An 18,251-nucleotide genomic window follows, 5' to 3' on the forward strand; every position below is an offset into this window, starting at 1 on the left:
GCCATTTATTTTTATTTTCTCATATATTTGTTTAAATCAATAATTACTCATAAAAAAAATATTATATAAATATATTCGATATGGAGCTCATATGAAAGATCTCGTTGAGATCTTCGCGATGATTGTGAGTAACGAATTTTTAATTTTGATGATAGTGTAAATTAAAAGGAGAAATGTAAAGTTGAATAAAATAACATTTAATTTTAGCTTACAAACTTCATAAGCTAAATTTGGCTTACCAAATAGCTAAAGCCAAGTTTTTTATCTTAAAAAGTGTAATTTAGCTTATGGTGGGAGTAAACATAGGCTAAATTTGACTTTTTAACTTATGGTGGAAGATGGTCAGAGGAACCGAGCCAACGAGTAATAACCTCCTGCAATGGTTTGGTATTTCTAGGTAACTCGTACATAACTCATTTGGTGCACTCGTCTATCTGGAACCCATCAACGGGATTTTTCCGCAGAATACCTAGTCCAAGGATGACGGAAAGCTTCGATGAACAGGGAGAAAGACGGTATCTAGAGTTTGTAATTTCGGGCTTTGGTTATGTATCGGCCACTGATGATTACAAGCCTGTTTTTGTTATCTCGGGGGACATGACTCATTCTCATATCTATATCCTCTCACTGAGGGCTAACTGCTGGAAAGGAGTTTGTATGCTTTTGATTTGGCAGAGGAGGAGTTCCGGGAAATGCCATTGCCTGTTTGGTTCCTGAATAACGACACACATGAGGGTTCTTGTAGGAGGATGCCTTTGTGTGTGGTTTAAGACGGATGATGGGCATAGTAGCGAACTTTGGGGAATGACAGAGTATGATGTGCCTGAATATTGGGTTAAGCTCTTTGGATCTACAGTTGATGATTTACCAGACGTGTTTGCTTCATTAAACTATGGTTGGGGTGGTTGGGACCTGTGTTTTGTTACAGAAGGCGGTGCAGTTGTTATCAAGCTGTTTGATAGTAATGAGTTGGTCAGGATAGGATGCCGTAAAGAAGAGAAGCCGGTCTGCAACGGCCGATATTTGCTTGAAGACTTGCCTGGGTGTAGGCATTTTTATAACAGGACTTCATATGTTGAAACTTTAGTTTCAGTACCCGAATGATTATGGTGAATCTCAAGGCATGAGGACTTGAGGCCTGGCAAAAGTACGAGCCAGAACAAAAATCAAGAATAATTGCCGGGGACAATGCTGGTTGGTTTGTTTCCATCTTTATGTTTCTCTCAATTTGTTTTCCGTGTTCTTTTTTGTACTTGAGGAGCCAATACTCTGTTGCATCACTTGCATGAACAGTAGCAAGATAAAGTACTACTGCTGCCTGAAGACATTGCCTAATTGTTATCCTAGCTAGCCCGAATGATTTAGGAAATTAGACTTGGCTGAAATTCTTAAAGAGAGCTCCATGCTGTTAAGTTGTAAATGAGAAAATTAATGACTAAGAAGGCGGTCTTGAATAACTAGAAGTAGATGATCTACTCAAAAAAAAATGTTCTACTAGAGGCAGGTTGTCTTATAAAAGTAGTTAGTTATATTACTTATATAAGTCTTAGAGCATCCTCTTACTTTTCATCTTCTTCATCATCATCTCTCTCTTCTTTATCTCTCCTTTTGAATCTCTGAAATTTTCTAAATTCAACCACATGTAATTAAAAAAATAAAAAAAATCAGTCGGCGTCCAGCTTAGCCTAGCACCGCCCAGTCCCACCTAGCACCGCCAAGCCCCGCAATCGGGCAATCGGGTCGGCATAGTCGCTCCTAGCGCCTAGGCGCCACCTAATCGGCCACCTAGGCCGACTTTTAGAACCTTGTAACTAACTACTATAGAACGTTAAATGCCTGTTTAGAGGATAACCCGACCCGAGTCCACTTACATGTGCTAGCCCAAAATAGATGTGTAGCCCACTACAGTATTAATGTTACCAAGAGTCCTAAAATCTTTCCTTCAGCCATCAGCAAACCCAGAATGAGCAAGAGTAGGATCGGCGCCATTCTCTCCACCATCAAGACCAAACCCCGCTCCTCCTCCGCCGCCAAGTCGCTATCCGCGCCCGCAGATTACGCAGGTCTCAAATCGTCACTCTAACTCTTCCTTTTGTTTTCGTCACAGTTTTTCATTAAGCAAAATGGAGAACAGGAACCCTAGATAATATGGTTTAAGAGCTCTCTCGAAACTAGGGTTAAACGGTGTTTAAGAGTGAGGCTCTTTGTCTTCCATTTTTGTACCTTGTTTTCTCATTGTGGCCGGTAGTTTCCGTGGCGTTTGTAATTTCTCACTTTGTATTTCGTGTTTGAATGCAGAAGATTCGACTAGGCAATGGGACGACTTACATTCGATACTGTGCGGGAGGTTGTGCAGTAAGTTTTTTGTTGTTAGTTTTACTTGAAAATGAAAAGAGAAAAGTCCTTACATGCTACTCTAGGTTGCTAAGAAAGCATAGCAGTATCAGCATTGATCATGTACCCATCCGTTTGACCTAAAACAGCTTGACCATTTTGAATGTATATATCTACGTTGAAATGTGAATAAATGTTCTATGTCATGCGTCATTTTAGCTCTGGGTTCTATCTTTGTGTTCAGGGGATGCTTCTTCTGATTTTCAGATACCCGATACTGTAGACGCGTTGGCCAAGGATCTGGTCTTACCAGGAGATCCAGATTTACCCCCTAGAATGATGCCATTGAGCCGGCGAGAAATAAATCGTCAAATTAAGCTGAGATCTTGTTTCAAGTACCGTGCGCACATTCGTTATGCTAAGATGTTTGCCGAGGGGCTAGGGACTGAAAAAAACTATAAAATTCATTGACAAAATGGAAGAAAGAGCTGGTGTCAAAGCACATAACACAATGTTAAAAGGATGGCTAGAGCGGGCTAGGATTGCTACTGATGAAGTAGTTGCACAAAAATATTTGAAGAAGGCTTACTATAATTTCAAGGTAAAGAAGGATCAGGGAATCCAGCTTGAAGAGGAAACATATGGTCTGTTTCTTGAATATTTCATTGACAGGGGTATGACAAAAGAATTCTTCTCTTTCTGCGCGGATATCGAGAATGAAGACCCTTCTGCAGCTTCAAGATTAGGATACTATAAGATGAAGCTATGGAGCAAACTCAATAATGATGTTGTGAGTCCTGATGAAGCAAACAAGTCAGTTTTGCAAGAAAGTGCTTAAACTTTCCAGGTTTGCCTAGTTCAAATTCCACTTTAATTGCCTAGATGGATTGTACACTGACTACACTCACACATTATTTGACATCAAAAAACTTACTAAAATTGTTCATAACTCTTCTGTTATTCTTACTTTTGTCAGCGGCGCCCGCTCTTTGTGTTCAAATGAAGGAAGGCATACTTAGCATGCCCGAGAGGAAATCAGTTTGAAGCTTCTTCAATCTCTTGCAGGATAGCATTGTATTTAAGAGTTGACAAACTTTCGACATGGTTGTTCATATAATATAATCCTTCTTTTATCTTCTATGGACTCAACAAATATATTACCTTGTTCCCATTTCCAACAGCAGGATGCCACAAAAGTAACATTAATTTGCATCTTTGGCACACATCATTGAAAGCTCAGGTAGCAACCAATTCTATCTTGTTTAGATTTGATATTGACCATTATTTGCCTTATAGCAGTTAACTCGGAAAATTTTGCTATACGTTAATGTATAACATGCATACATGTAAAAGCAAGCAAATTTTTCAAAACATCCCACCCTTGCTGCATGTGATCTCCTCCATTTTAGTTGATTTTATCAGTTTGTATGTTATACACATCAGTATAGCAGATAAATTCATTGCACTCATAGTCAGTTGATTTAGGCATTTTAGGCTCGTAGTATATATTCATTGAAAAAACCTTAATCGTGTGTCTTTGCAATAAATTTGATCGAATATGATGTTCAAGGAATATGGCCTCTAATGAAGTAGAAGCTTATGACGACAGAAAACAATTTTTTCGGCATGGTCACATTCCTTGAAGCTTCTAGAGCCATTGGATCATTATTTGCAATAGGAAGAAAAAATTGTTCAGTTAGTGTCCCCAACATAAAAGAAAAAAAAAAGTAAAAAAAAGGGAAGACTAAATTTAAAAAAAAAATAGCAAAAGATTACCTACATAGAAATTAAACATTGAGGTTAAAGTTTGTATCACTTTATCAATCCTCATTTGTGCAACTTCCTTCACATTTGATTTGTATTTGACTGCCAACAACTTTGGAAAGAAGAAATCAAGATACAACACCTTGTACCTTGGATCTAAAACCACAACAACAATAAAATTTTTGTTTTTAAGTCTTCAAGCTACAACCAATACTTGTCAAATTTCGCTCTCATCGACTTGCCAATGTTAACAAGAAGTGAATCGTTACTCGCTACACATTTATCAAGCTCACCAACAATGGTACACATCCAAAGTAATGGCTCATTAGCAGTAACATACTTAGTGGCACTAAACTTCAAGGTTGCTTCATGGAAAATCTTGATATACTTGACAAACCTAGGTGCCTTTTCCCAATCTTCAGTTACATGTGGCCCTACCTTCTCTTGGAAGTAAGCCTCAAATTGCTCATCCTCATCCTCTAGCCTCTTAAAAGCCGTTTTGTACTTGTATGCAAGATCCAACATAAAGTATGTTAAATTCCATCGAGTGCAGACATCTAAAGGGACAATTCCCCTCTTATGCTCAATCTTTTCTTGAGCTGCATATTTCCTAAACTTCTCTAGCCTTGCCGGTGATGACCTAATATACTTGATACAATTCCTAATTCCATCAATAGAAGTGCCTAGCTCATCCATTCCATCCCTCATAATGAGGTTCAAAATATGGCAGCAACATCGCAAATGCATAAAACTACCCCCTAACACCAACTGATTCCAATTTCCTATCTTCTCCTTCATATAATCTAGAGCCACCTAGCTTGTTTGGACTTGCATTATCCACAACAATTGTAAAAACCTTATCAATCCCCCACTTGTTCAAACATGATTCGACAAGCATTCCTATTGTCTTACCCTTGTGATTTGGAATCACACAGAAGTTCAAATTTTTTTTGTGCAGCCTCCATTGAACTATGAAATGAGCAGTCAACACCATATAATTGATGTTTTGGATATTTGTCCAAGTATTTCCAAGTATTCGTAGTAAGTGAAATCCTCTGCTGATTTGTAACTAAATACCTCCTTAGAGTCTCATTCTTAGCCTTATAAAGCGTTAAAATATCCCTAGCTACTGTTCTCCTAGAGATATACTTAAAACTCAAGCTGAGTCACCCTCATGAACTCTCTAAATCCTTCATTCTCAACAAAAGAGAATGACAGTTCATCATGAACCACCATTCTCGCACAAGCTAGCTTAGAAGTCTTATTCTCAAAGGCAATAGCAACTAAATTACCTCCCTTCTCAGATGGTTCAAAAGAAAGTTGCCTTTGCCTCTTGCTCCCGATATAAATAGGCGACTTCCGGCATTGCAAAGTCACATGACCCTTCATCGTAGATGTACCATTGCTTCTAGAGTCGTTGGCGAATCATATGAAGAAAAAAATGTTGGAAGGGAATGAGGTGAAGAAAAAAATGTTGGAAGGGAATGAGGTGAAGAGTTGCCTTTTTTTTCATTAACTATAAAAAAATGTTCATCTTTTTATATTTAATGAAGAAAAAAAACCAATTATTTGGCCCTAAATGCTGAGTTCCTGACGTTTTTTCCTTTTGGTTCTGCTAATCTCTCCGAGTCTCTGACTCGCATTCTCACACTCTGAGCCTCTGACTCTCTCTTTCTCACTTTCGAATCCATGTTACCAGGGAAATCTCTCCCAAATTTAATTCCATGGAATAAGCTAATATAAGTGGCAGGTTTGAATGATTGAATAAATGTATATTCTGATTTTTGGAGGTACTGATGTTAAGTGCCTGGTTGGGTTTAAATGATGTTAAGTGCCTAAGTGAGCAAGGGGTTTGAACCAAAGAGGGGGAAATGGCTTTCTCTTATTGCTTTTGCATCTTGAAAAACTTTGTATATTGCTTTCGTGAGCTCTCCCTTTCAATTTGAAAATGGGTTTTGATGTCATGGTAAATGGTATTGTATATTTGTATGGCTCTATGTTTGATGTTCAGTAAAAAATGGTTTTGTCTCTTTGATATTGTCATAATGGTACGGTTTTGCAACACAATAAGAACGATCAAATGGTTAGCTATGTTGTCGATTCAAAAAGATTTGGCTTAAAAGCTTGATTAGCTTAATTGAAACTTTTGCAGGTAAGAATGTAAGAAGGGTTCTATTTATAAAGAGTGATATTTGGTTGCGATATTGTTTTGTTACTTCTTTTCTTACTGATCATTTGTTGCTTAAACTTGTGCACTTGCTTTTGAAGAAGAGAGAAAACAGTTTGAGTTATATTTGAAAATAGGGAGCCCCGGATCTCTTCATCGCCTAGAGCCCCTGAAATCTCAAGGCCGGCCCTGGGCGAGAGCGTGGTGAACTGGTGATGGCAGAACGAGATAACGAGAGACCTATAAGCTATAGCTTCGATGGTTTCATTGTTTGAGACTTTGCATCTTTTAGAATTTGGATTTGGGAGAGAGGTAGAGACCGCAGAGTGAGGGGAGAAGAAAAGTCAAGAAAGAGATGCGGCTAGGGTTAAAAGACATGGATATATCTCTGACTTTCCCTCTACATATACACCTACATATTATAATATATCTTACATAAATCTCTACAATTAGAAGCGGGTCGGTCGGTTTAAAAAGAGGCGGTTTTGTACCCGGAACTGCAACTGCAACTGCACCGGATAACCGCACCTAATATTTCAGTGTGGTGCAGGCGGTGACTGCATTTCGGGCTCAATATGCCCAAGCCTAGTTGGAGCAGTTGGAACTTAAAACGAAGTTCCTGAATCATACAACAACGCTCCTGAATCTTACGAATATCTCCTTGACCTCTAATCCTCTATAGTTTGCTGAAAAGCAGCAAAAGCACCCATGCAGATTTGCTCTGCCGTTGGATGAGGAACAAAAGTATAGACCGAGGGTGACTAGAATGTTGGAAGGGAATGAGGTGAAGAGTGTGTTGGTGGCAACAACGGTGGGTTGATGAGGGTGGAACGAAAATAGGGAACTCTGTATTAGTTCTGGCTATGGGAACAACAAATTAAAAAAAGGAAATTGTACGTAAACGAAAATAAAACCAAATATTCATTTCATCGAAACCCTAAATGCTAGTTTAGGGTATAAGCCAACCCAAATCTATTTCTATGTGTTAGCCCAAAACAGATGTGTAGCTATGATATGTAATTGTAATGTGGTCTTAACACGATCACACTAAAGTGTTCACAAACTCCTTTAATATAACTATTTAAGAAAAATACTTGCATCCATATAGACGTGTGCGTGCGAAATCTCTTATGTTTACATATTTTTGTCAATGTAAATCATAATATTACTCGTTAAAAAGTTGAATTAACTAATAAAGATCACATCTGTAAAAAATCAATGTAAACATAAATCGTTTGTTGAGTCGAATGCATCAATCAAATAGACAGTTGATTATGGGGCAGTTAACTTCCACTAGAACTGTCAATTTGTTTAATGTAATCGGCTGAGTAAAAGAATATTGTTTACATTAATTTTTTGCAGAGGTGATATTGATTGGTTAATTCAATTTTTGAATGGTTAAGATTATATATGATTTAGATTGACAAAAGTATGTAAACAAGAGAGAGTTCGGACGCACACATACATACTAGTTTGTACGCAAGTATTTTCATTAATATAAAGTAAAAAAAAAAAAAGTACGTCTAGAAAGAGTATTCACATACCCAACATGGGCCCTCTCTTTGTAAGTCCAATCCAACTGGGCTACTCAAATTCAGAACCATAATTCGGGTCACAGGCCCAAATAATGACCTATAAATAGGGAATCCTCTTCCCGCTACTCACAATTCACTCGCTCTCTTTCTCTCTCGCCTCTTCTCTCTGCTAAAATCACTCAAAATCTCAGTGACTTTGATCGGAGACTTCAAACCCGGCGGAGATGAACAAGATGACGCCGTTCAAGAATCTCCACAGCAGAGAGTACCGTGTTCATCAGAAAGAGGTAACTCTCTCTTCCGCCGACCATTCCTTTTTTCAATTTCAACATCCACCAAACCCTTGCTTAATCTCCGTTCTTCTTCTCTCAAATCTTGACCGTTTCGCTGTGATAAAGGTGCGGTCGGTGGCCTGGAACTTCACCGGGACCAAGCTCGCCTCAGGTTCCGAGGATCTGACCGCTAGGGTTTGGCACATTGAGCCTCATGGAAATGTAAGCTCGATCAGCTACTCTAGATCTCTAATTTACTTGCATTTTTGTGACTAATTAGTGATTTTGATTAATATAGCGAGGGAAATTCAGCGTTTTATTTGTAGATTTGTGTGTATAGATGTCGCAGCGAAACTTTGTTGATTTGAAGGGGCACAAGGAGAGTGTGGAGCAGCTGTGTTGGGATCCGAAGCATGCCGATTTGGTTGCTACTGCCTCTGTGGACAAAACAGTTCGTCTGTGGGATGATCGGAGTGAGTAATTTTATCTGTGAAAATTTGTTCGATATAAGGCTAGGAATTCGGTTAAATGATGATGCTATATGTGTTATTGTGTATTTTGGTGATGCAGCCGGGAAGTGTGCGCGGCTAGTGAAACTTAGTGGCCCTAACATTAACATTGCGTATAAACCTGATGGCGAACACATAGCTGTTGTTAATACGGTATGCTTAGTTGTGTGAGTTGGGGATTTTTGGGACTGTTATTTGTTTTGAGTTGTGATTAGCTATGATTGTTGTTGTAATGGTCTTTGCATTTGCTCTTTGTAATGTAGAACAATGAATTGACTATTTTGGATGTTCGGGGATTTAAGCCAATTCACAAGAAGAAGTTCAATTGCGAGGTAAACAAACTAATGGATGCCTTTTGTAATGTCCTTCTGTGTATCACATGTTGTATACTTGTATATGAGGCTTTGCTTTGATAGTAGAGGATTATGGGCAAAGAACTGAGACTTTCAGTTCACATGTGTGTAAAACTGATTTTAAGAAGGAATGCATGTTTTGCAGAATTCACAGGATAGTTATCAGCATTTATGATGTTAAGTAATCTCTCTCTGAAGTTTGAATCCCAAATTTTTTTCATTCTTTTATTTCAGGTCTGATATTAGAATGGAAAAATGTTGTTCTACAGATATAAAATACGGCTCATAGCTGTATTTGATGTCTAGTCCATATTGAAGCTGTAATATAAAATCTATCAACACATAAATTCGTTCTTCTTAATTACATCAATGCTTTTCATTTTCATTTCCTAAGTTTTACAGAATATGATTTTTTCTTCAAAGTTATTTGGCAATCAATAATTAGTGGTAGTAGATCACTGATGCATGGTTGTGAAAACAGGTATAACTTATTTTGTTTTTCATGATCCTTAATTTAATGCTTCATCCTAGTCCATGGTTATACACCCCTAAGTCCTGTTTTGTCTCGTTTCCAGGTTAATGAAATTGCTTGGAACATAACAAGTGATATTTTGTTCGTGACAACTGGAAAGGGTGAGAACAATATATTTCAATAATCCTTCTCCCTTTCTAACTGCTGGAATACTAAGCGTATTGTCTTTTCTTCAGATGACAAAGGAGATGAGAAAGGCATTGTTCAAGTACTATCATACCCATCTCTTCAACCACTTGACAATCTCACGGCTCACACAGCTGGTTGCAATTGCATTGCAATTGATCCTTGTGGAAGGTGTGATACAAAAATCTATTCTTTCTTCATCTTCAAAGAACAAAATTGTTTTAACTTATATCTCGTTTTGCTATTAACTTGCTATCATGGATCCCATCCTAAAAATGTTTAGGTATTTATGTTCTATTTCTTCCCTCCAAAATTCTCTTGAAGAGGTCACTTGACGGCCTGCTCTATGTCGCATGCTCTTTGTAATTGACAGATATGTTGCTGTTGGGAGTGCCGATTCCTTGGTCAGCCTATGGGATATCTCAGAGATGCTCTGTGTGCGAACTTTTACAAACATTGAGTGAGTTCTACTTGGGGTTTCTTTTCATAATTCATAACATCATGGAAAGTATGTGAATTGAAAAACCATGGCCACTGTAAACTTTTTTCTTCTTAATTAGCTGAGTAGACTTTAATCATCTGCACTCTTCTTGTACCTTTCCTTAGATCTGCTGTGAGGACAGTAAGCTTCAACCAGAGTGGAGAGTATCTTGCTTCTGGTAGTATAGACTGTTTCATTGACATAGTAAGTATCTTATCTTACACGGTTTACTCTGACATTTATCCTTTTCACGAAGTCTCTACTAGAAGCGTTGCAGTCTGTCATTCTAAATAGTTGATTTATCTCGGTCCTCGACTTTGTGTTGTATCTAAGTCATTAAATTGTTGGTGTATAAAAGGCAAATGTGCAAACTGGGCGTACAGTGCATCAAATTCCATGTGGGCCTGCCGTGAACAGTGTTGACTGGAATCCTACAAGCAATCTACTTGCATATGCTGGGGATGACAACATCAAAGGTAACATGAAAAGCTTCTTGTTCCACCAAAATCATTCACCAGAAGGCAAATTTAACAATTGCTGTTTTTGGTTTCCTGGATTCTTTGTTACAGGTATTGTTAGGGTCTTCGGCTTCACAAGCGCGGGCTAATCATCTCTGTTGCTTCTTTAGGTTCTTTTGGATTGTAATTGCAACCACCATAACATTTACTTAACTAATTGCTCCACTGTTGTAAGCTTGCAAACTCATCAGCTCAGTTCTTTGGGGTGCTTGACCATTTGCTGCCTCTGACCACCGTTAGATTCTTTTTCACACTCATCTTTTGGCTTGTATGGAGCACTCTTGTTCATTTGCAAGAGTACAGTGTGTTTTGAAGTAAAAGTACTATATAAAAAAAACACAAGACAGTTGTCTTGTAGTGCTGCAAATTGTGTAGAAAAAGAGCTCCATGCTGTAAATGAGTATAGATTAAACTGAGAAGTCTGCATTGCATCATAACATCTATTTGAGATTACATCATTACATTTATAAAGAGGTGCAAGTGACACCCAGCTCCATGCTGTAAATGAGTATAGATTAAACTGAGAAGTCTGCATTGCAACATAACATCTATTTGAGATTACATCATTACATTTATAAAGAGGTGCAAGTGACACCCCCCTTTCTCTGACTGCAAGTAGTGTCTCCCGTGATCTGTCTGGAGCAGGAGAGATAAAAAACAGGTTTCAGTGATCTGACCAGAAGCAGTAGTAGAGATAAGAGAACAGGTTTATGTGGCTTCTTGCATTTGCAGATGCTGTATTATACTCATTCTCAGCAAGCACTAGATTGATCAATTTCCTCTCTTTCATATCGAATACTGGAGAGTCGGGAAGGAATGTACACTAGTTGTTTGCATGACTCTTGATAGTCATCGGATCACCAATGCTTGTAAAGATTCTCAAAGCCAAGGATGGAGAGACACCCTGACAGACATTTGATGCTAGTAGGCTTGAGATGGGTTTCACAATGCTCTGCCAGGATGAGAGACCCTGACAGACAATCAACCAAGCACTTTTTCAGGAGCAAGCAGAATCTCATTCCGAAACACAATGCTCTTGCAATTGGCATGATTTGTTACTTTTACTATGCAATGGATCGCAATGCTTCCCTTCTCAGTTGCAACATCTTCCAAATTTACAGCCTGCATAGAATAGAATTTGTCAAAAACCTTGATGAGTCGGCTCCCTCAGCATGTACATTGAAATCTAGAATCATCAACAGTTACAATACCTTGAGAAAGATCATCAACAGAACACTCCGCCAGACCTCCAAGCTGCCGCGATCATCAATCTAGAAGGCAGGAAACACCTACATTTAGGAGTTTATCAATGCCATACTGAATTGTACCACAACATGCACAGTCAGTTGACTTTCTCAAGGTCAAGATAACTAGGAATCTCCCAAAGCTCAGAAGCCGCCGCAGAGCATCAATTTGGAGGCAGGAAACACCAAACCTGCAAAGCAATCAGGGCAATCCGATTTATAGACCACCAGTAATTAAGTACATGTGTCCGATATATGTAACATCTTTCTCACAACATGGACATAATGTGTGATAGCAAAGATTACAAACCTGCAAAGCAAACAAGGCAGATGGTGATCAAGTTCTGTGAGCACCAAGTGATGGGCTTCCACTTGATCTCGACACTGGAGCTCTTCATCCTCTTCCCACTCTGCGGCTCCTTGGACAAATCAAAGCTCGCTCCCTTCATCCTCAACTCCTGAATGCACCTCACTAGAGTTCGATTCTCGCTCTTCTCCCTCTGTAACTGTCCCCACACCTTCCAGTACCTCCACAGGTTGACCTGCACAAGTACCACAAATACAACAGAAGTTGAAACCGAAAGAATGCTCGGAATCCACCACTTCTGGCAAGTCCCCTCCTCGGAGCTAACCGAAGAAGTGAACAAGATGGTCAAGAAAAAGGCATGAAATATCAAGAAGAAGCAACACAGCTGAAAGATCTCGCGGCGGATGAGATCCATTCGGGTCTCTCTCCGAGCGATCCTCCGGCCGAAGAGGTCTTCTTCTCTTCGCCAGAGCTTGAGAAGAAGCAAATGGCCGGGGCTCTCGGAGATTTCCGTTAACGGGTGGTGTTGGATTGCCGAAATGATGGTCATGGCGGACGAGAGCTTCTGTTGGTGCTCTTCGTCCACCGGGATTTCCACAACATGGTGTTGGCAATCTTTCATTTCAGCCATTTGGTAATGAAAATGCAGAAAGAAAAGCTAAAGCTAGAATATTTGGAGCAAATTATAACAACTTAAACGAAAAGAGTAATTAGGCAATGAGAGAGCGATTAGAGATGATAGTATCAGATTGGTTTTGTGAGGAAGAAGAAGGAGAGGGTGCTGGTATTTAAGCTTTTGTTGGGAATGGCCTGAGAGCAAGGCAACGGTTACTTCTCCCCAAACGGTCCAATTCTCAGGCCATTTATTTTATTTTTCTTTTCCAACGGTTATATTTCTAGTCTATGATGGGCCTGGATTGTTCCCGGGCTTGTAAAATTTCTAGAATCACGCATGCCCACCACGTAGTGGATTATGGCTCGTAAAGAATGTTGGGCTTGAGCGTTGGTCTGACATGTCGACACTATTAAATGCCTAGCTAATTGATCAGATCAACAACTCAAATATAACAACTAACCAATTAGTCATAAAACCGTTTTGTTCTACTTATTCGTGATTATCTTTTAAGATTTTACTTTTGTTTATCTCTATTGAACTTTTTGAAATACAATACATCTCATCACCGATCTCTTTATCAAATAAGTTTGGTTATTTCGAGCCTATAATTGTTCATAGCCTTGTAAACTTTAGGCCCTAGAATCGCACATGCTACCACTTTAAGCCCAATTCGCTTCTTTTTCTTTTTTTTTCTTCTTTGCTGAGAACAAAATAGGGTGAGAGCAGAACAAGAAGAGTTGCTGAGGAATCTGAAGATGATGAGGATGATGCTTAGCCGCAGCAGCACAAGAGGTATGCTTTCTTCTTGTCTTCCCTCTACTCTTGACAACTTCATTGCCTTCTTTCATTCCAAATCTGAAGATCCACCCACAATGAGTAGTGTGGAGCAAACCTTGAATATGTTCAATGAAATGCTTCACATGCGTCCTCTGCCTCCTGTCGCCTGCTTCAGCCAACTCTTGGCTCAAATCGCTAGATTGGAGCGTTATGATGTAGTCATTCCTCTTTTTAAACAAATGGGTGTCATGGGAATCGCTCCTGATGCTTCTACTCTCAACATTGTCACTAACTGCTACTGTCATATGAAACAAGCCCCCGGATTGGGTTTACCTGTTTTCCCACACTTCCTCAAACTGGGTCTACAACTAGATCCCACCACCTTCACCTCTCTCATCAACGCCTTCCTTCTTCAAACCACCACACCCCCCAAGAAAACCTCAAACCCCAAACTCTATTATCTTGACTTTGCGTTGACCGTGTTCCATGAAATGCTTCGCTCACGTCCTCTGCCTTCTGTTATCCCTCTCACTAAGATCCTGGGCCAACTTGTCAAATTGAAGCATTATTCGGCCGTCATCCCTCTCTTTAAACAAATGCTTCTCTGTCGAATCGCTCCTGATGCCTGTACTCTGTCTGTTATCATCAACTGCTATTGCCATTTGAGTCGAATGGGTTTTGGCTTGTCTGTATTCGGTAGTTTCTTCAAATTGGGTCTTCAACCGACTGTTATTACCTTCAACACTCTCATCCACGGCTTTGTTCTCAACAATCAAGTGGGTGAGGCTTCACGAATTTTCACCAACATGCTGGAGGGAGGTCATTGTAAGCCCAATGTGGTCACTTTCACCACGCTTATAAAGGGCTTTTGCAAGAATGGGAACAAAAGCGCTGCGGTTCAGTTACTTAGGAACATGGAAGAAAGAGGATGCGAGCCTAACATAGTTTGTTACAGCACCGTCATCGACAGCCTTTGCAAGGAGACATTAATTGACGAAGGGTTGAAGCTATTCTCGGAAATGATTACTAGAGGTATTGTTCCAGATGTTGTCACTTACAGCTCTATGATTCACGGAGTTTGCAGACTAGGCCAGTGGCGAGAAGCTACAAGGTTGTTGGATCAAATGTTGAGTAAACGTGTCTCTCCAAATGTCTTCACCTTTAGTGTCTTGGTTGATGCACTTTGTAAGGAAGGGTTGGTCTTAAAAGCCAAAAGTGTGGTTCAAATGATGATTCAGAGAGGTATTCAGCCTGATGCATTTATATATAGTTCCCTTATGAACGGTTACTGTATGCAAGGAGAAATGGACAAGGCAAGACAAATATTTGATCTTCTGATTAGCAAGAGATCGGTTGATGTTCATTGTTGTAGCATATTGATTGACGGATATTGCAAGGCTCAAGAGGTCGATCAGGCTAAAAAGATTGTCAAGATAATGCGTCTTATGGAACTTGTTCCAAATACGATTACTTATACCTCTCTTATTGATGGTTTTTGCAAAGCGGGGAGAATTCAAGAAGCACAAAATTTGTTCACTGAGATGCAAGGTTGTGGGCAGCTTCCGAATGCTCAAACTTATACTGTGATGCTGGATGGTCTGTGTAACAATCAGCAACTTTCTATGGCAATGGAATTGCTTAAAGAGATGGAAGCCAACAAACTGGAACTTACTATTACAGTTTACAATGTTGTTATTGAAGGTTTGTGCAAGGCTGGAAATATTGAATCCGCCAGAGATCTCTTCTCTCACTTGTCAACAAAAGAACTTCAACCTGATGTGAGAACATACAATATAATGATCCATGGACTTTGTCTTCATGGCTTATTGATTGAAGCCGAAGAGTTGCTGAAGGAAATGCGCAGTATGGAACTAGTTCCAAATACAATTACTTACACCACTCTTATTGATGGTTTTTGCAAAGCGGGGAGAATTCAAGAAGCACAAAAGTTGTTCTCTGAAATGCAATCTTGTGGCCAGCTTCCAGATGCAATAACATACAGGATAATGATTCATGGACTTAGTCATCATGACTTGATAATTGAAGCAGAAAAATTGCTCAGAGAAATGGGAGGGAAGGATGCTCTCCAGATGGCCGGCAATATAACAACATCATCCGAGGTTTGTTGAAAAGCAATCAGACATCATGGGCTGTTGGACTTATTCAAGAAATCGTCGAGTGTGGTCTCTCTGCAGATGCATCAACTATGGAATTGATAGCTGGTCTATTGTGCAAGGATGCAGTAGATCCGGCTTTGTCACTGCTGTTAAAAGATTCATAAGCTCAGGTATGTCAGTTTCTTTACTGCCCTTCTTTTTTATAACTTACCAAAGATGAGATAGAAATGTAATTTGTGTCGGTGAGCCGTGGCTTGGTTGGTTAAGATGTTTAACTGACAACTTTGAGGTCACGGGTTCAAACCTCACGGACATATGTAGGGTGTGTGAGTTATTAATAAAACGTTTTTAAAAAAAAGATAGAAATGTAATTTGTCAATGCGTGATTCTGAAACACAATGCTTTGTTGTGGTCCAATTTGTGCAGTTTACTTTTTGTAATTTCCGAATTGAGATCAATTCAAAGTTGCATGGCTTGATAAAGTACTATTTGAATTTGCTGGCCATGAATTTGTGTGAACAAAAAGTGTAAGCTGCCGGTTCTATAGTGCAATACTACTCGATATTAGTAGGTAAGGCTGTGGCAATTCGACTCTCTCTATTTGTATGATTTATCACTGTATGGATGTGTCCTATGTGCCTGTGCTTCCTAATGTGGCTTAAAAGTACTATGCAAATAAGTTCCAGCTTTCTATTAGAATGTGTTACATGCTCTGTAGTTTATTTTCTCACCATATTTGATTAATTTATCAGCGTAAATATTTCACCTTGGCTTGTCCATTTAGCAAATATGATGAACTGAATATTTAAGTCAGTATCTCTTATTCATATGGAAACTGGCAGTGTAATTATTCCTATTTTCTTGTAGATTGGTCTGTAATTTCTTTTATGCCTTGAAAGCAGTAAATTCTTCAAACTAGTGTAATTCTTGTTTCATTGTAGTTAAGTGTCAGCAATTCTGATGTTACCTCAGTCTGTAAAACGAATATCCAAAATGTTCTTTACTCTCCTTCTATCGCTGATCACTATATTTGTTTTACACTTTGTGTTTCTGTTTCTTTTCGTAATCTACGGTTCTATTGTTGAGTTTTAATTCAGACTTGTTTTTTTTCTTTATTTCTGGCATATCTGTGACTTGTTCTGGGTTTTTTGTGTTTGATGTTAGAGATTGTGATTATAGTATGGTTCTTGTCCATTGTAATTGATCAAAACAGAGAATATACTTTAAACTTTTGAAACCTAGGAATTAGATCAAGTTAGCTAATTGTATATACCCGGGAATGTAGATTTATCTATAAACTAAAGAAGGTTACAGGTTTCTTCCTATCATGTTCAATATTGCGAGTTGATTCATTTGATAATTCTTGGGGGAAAAGAAAGAGTGAGATGGTTACTATAGATTTTGTATTATTCCCTCTCTTCAACGTTTATGTCTTGTATTATTGAGGAGGTTATAATAGCTTTTGAGTCTGAATTTTGCTTTTGTTCTCATTGAATTGCAGGAATCGCATATTGAAGAAACGACTTCACGACAGTGAGCAGAAACTGGTGTTGTCAGTGCCTTTATATGATGCAAAACAAAGAGCTTCTCAGCTTGAAACAGAGGTCACATCATTAAATATGTGCTGAAATGGTTGTATTTAATGGAAGTACCTATGAAGTACCTGAAGAACTTTTCTTGATTGTTGTAATCATGTCATGGAAGTCACTGAAATTGTTGAACTAGTTCCATCTGGCATGATGGATGGAGTAAGATATTCAAATCATCTATGATTCTTCTGATCTTTCATGTAGTAATATAAGGATTAGTTGGATAGGAAAGATCAGAAGAATCATAAAGCAAAATGGGATGCCAAGCCCAGCGGACTCAAAGATAAGAACATTTCCACAAGTTACAACTAAAATGCTCGAAGGTATGAACACAGACGAGAAGTTTTGCCATTACTTACGAGCCTTACCTTATATTCATGTGTACACAAAAAAGCCTTGGGTAGGAACATCTATTATTGTGTGCTAGTTTGCCTTGCCATTAAATAAAGTGGACACTACAAGATTTTGTGGCCGTGAACGTGTCCCATTTTCCAGAAATAATAGCATCCCCTGCACTTTTGACGGGTGCATTTTGTCCTATTGAAACCGCTGAAAAACAACTTATTGAGCAAGGTGGTGTGGAAAATGGACATGGTTCATACAAGGGTCACCAATGGGGGGTCATTGCCAAAGGCCATTAGTTTGTTTGTAACCCAAAATCAAAGGTTAGAAACTGGGATTTACATTTCTATATTAGACTTTCTTCACAAGCCATTCTCTATGAAGACTAATGAGCCATTTGCTTAATGGAAAGTGTAGTGTAATTTCTATTTCTTAGAGAAGGGGGCAGATGAATCAATAAATATATGAATGGAGACTGACAACAACAAGAACCATTATATAACAAAGTCAAGGGAAAATGTCAAAATGCAAGAAACAAATATATTCATTAAAAAATGAAGTAGTGTTCGTTATTGGTAAAAAAAAAATAAAATAAAAAAACCGAGTACAATTGATGAATCGAGTGCATGACCAAAATATTGTAATGTTGTTGCATGTAATGTCGATAT

General features: G+C 38.8%; 3 protein-coding genes across 3 annotated transcripts; 2 read left to right on the forward strand and 1 right to left on the reverse strand.

Moving 5' to 3' along the window:
• The first annotated feature begins 8,024 nt into the window (after positions 1-8,024).
• LOC101294154 (THO complex subunit 3-like) lies at positions 8,025-10,868 on the forward strand. Its single transcript, XM_004294837.1, has 11 exons — positions 8,025-8,087; positions 8,199-8,294; positions 8,413-8,545; positions 8,643-8,734; positions 8,845-8,913; positions 9,510-9,567; positions 9,664-9,763; positions 9,966-10,052; positions 10,199-10,277; positions 10,432-10,549; positions 10,643-10,868. The coding sequence occupies exons 1-11, from the start codon at positions 8,025-8,027 to the stop codon at positions 10,678-10,680; spliced, it is 933 nt and encodes a 310-aa protein (XP_004294885.1). The 3' UTR covers positions 10,681-10,868.
• A 763-nt stretch (positions 10,869-11,631) lies between these two features.
• On the reverse strand, positions 11,632-12,857 carry LOC101294445. Its single transcript, XM_004294838.1, has 3 exons — positions 12,146-12,857; positions 11,803-12,026; positions 11,632-11,713 (listed from the first exon to the last, which is right to left on the reverse strand). Exons 1-2 carry the CDS (start codon positions 12,771-12,773, stop codon positions 11,980-11,982), a joined length of 675 nt encoding a protein of 224 aa, XP_004294886.1. The 5' UTR covers positions 12,774-12,857; the 3' UTR covers positions 11,632-11,713; positions 11,803-11,979.
• Positions 12,858-13,630: 773 nt separating this feature from the next.
• On the forward strand, positions 13,631-15,664 carry LOC101291417 (pentatricopeptide repeat-containing protein At1g62910-like). Its single transcript, XM_004296072.1, has one exon. The coding sequence runs from the start codon at positions 13,631-13,633 to the stop codon at positions 15,662-15,664; it is 2,034 nt and encodes a 677-aa protein (XP_004296120.1).
• The last annotated feature ends 2,587 nt before the right edge of the window (positions 15,665-18,251 follow it).

This window comes from Fragaria vesca, linkage group LG3 (genome assembly GCF_000184155.1).
Source record: "Fragaria vesca subsp. vesca linkage group LG3, FraVesHawaii_1.0, whole genome shotgun sequence".
Taxonomy (NCBI): Eukaryota; Viridiplantae; Streptophyta; class Magnoliopsida; order Rosales; family Rosaceae; genus Fragaria; species Fragaria vesca.

What these genes read in the sequence shown, in the direction of transcription:
- LOC101294154 (XM_004294837.1), top strand. Translation starts at nt 8,025, where the DNA reads ATGAACAAGATGACGCCGTTCAAGAATCTCCACAGCAGAGAGTACCGT. An exon ending in ACCGTGTTCATCAGAAAGAG is followed by an intron (nt 8,088 to 8,198) that starts GTAACTCTCTCT and finishes GCTGTGATAAAG; the next exon opens with GTGCGGTCGGTGGCCTGGAA. An exon ending in AGAAGAAGTTCAATTGCGAG is followed by an intron (nt 8,914 to 9,509) that starts GTAAACAAACTA and finishes TCTCGTTTCCAG; the next exon opens with GTTAATGAAATTGCTTGGAA.
- LOC101294445 (XM_004294838.1), bottom strand. Translation starts at nt 12,773, where the DNA reads ATGGCTGAAATGAAAGATTGCCAACACCATGTTGTGGAAATCCCGGTG. An exon ending in CTGCCTTGTTTGCTTTGCAG is followed by an intron (nt 12,027 to 12,145) that starts GTTTGTAATCTT and finishes ATTGCTTTGCAG; the next exon opens with GTTTGGTGTTTCCTGCCTCC.
- LOC101291417 (XM_004296072.1), top strand. Translation starts at nt 13,631, where the DNA reads ATGAGTAGTGTGGAGCAAACCTTGAATATGTTCAATGAAATGCTTCAC.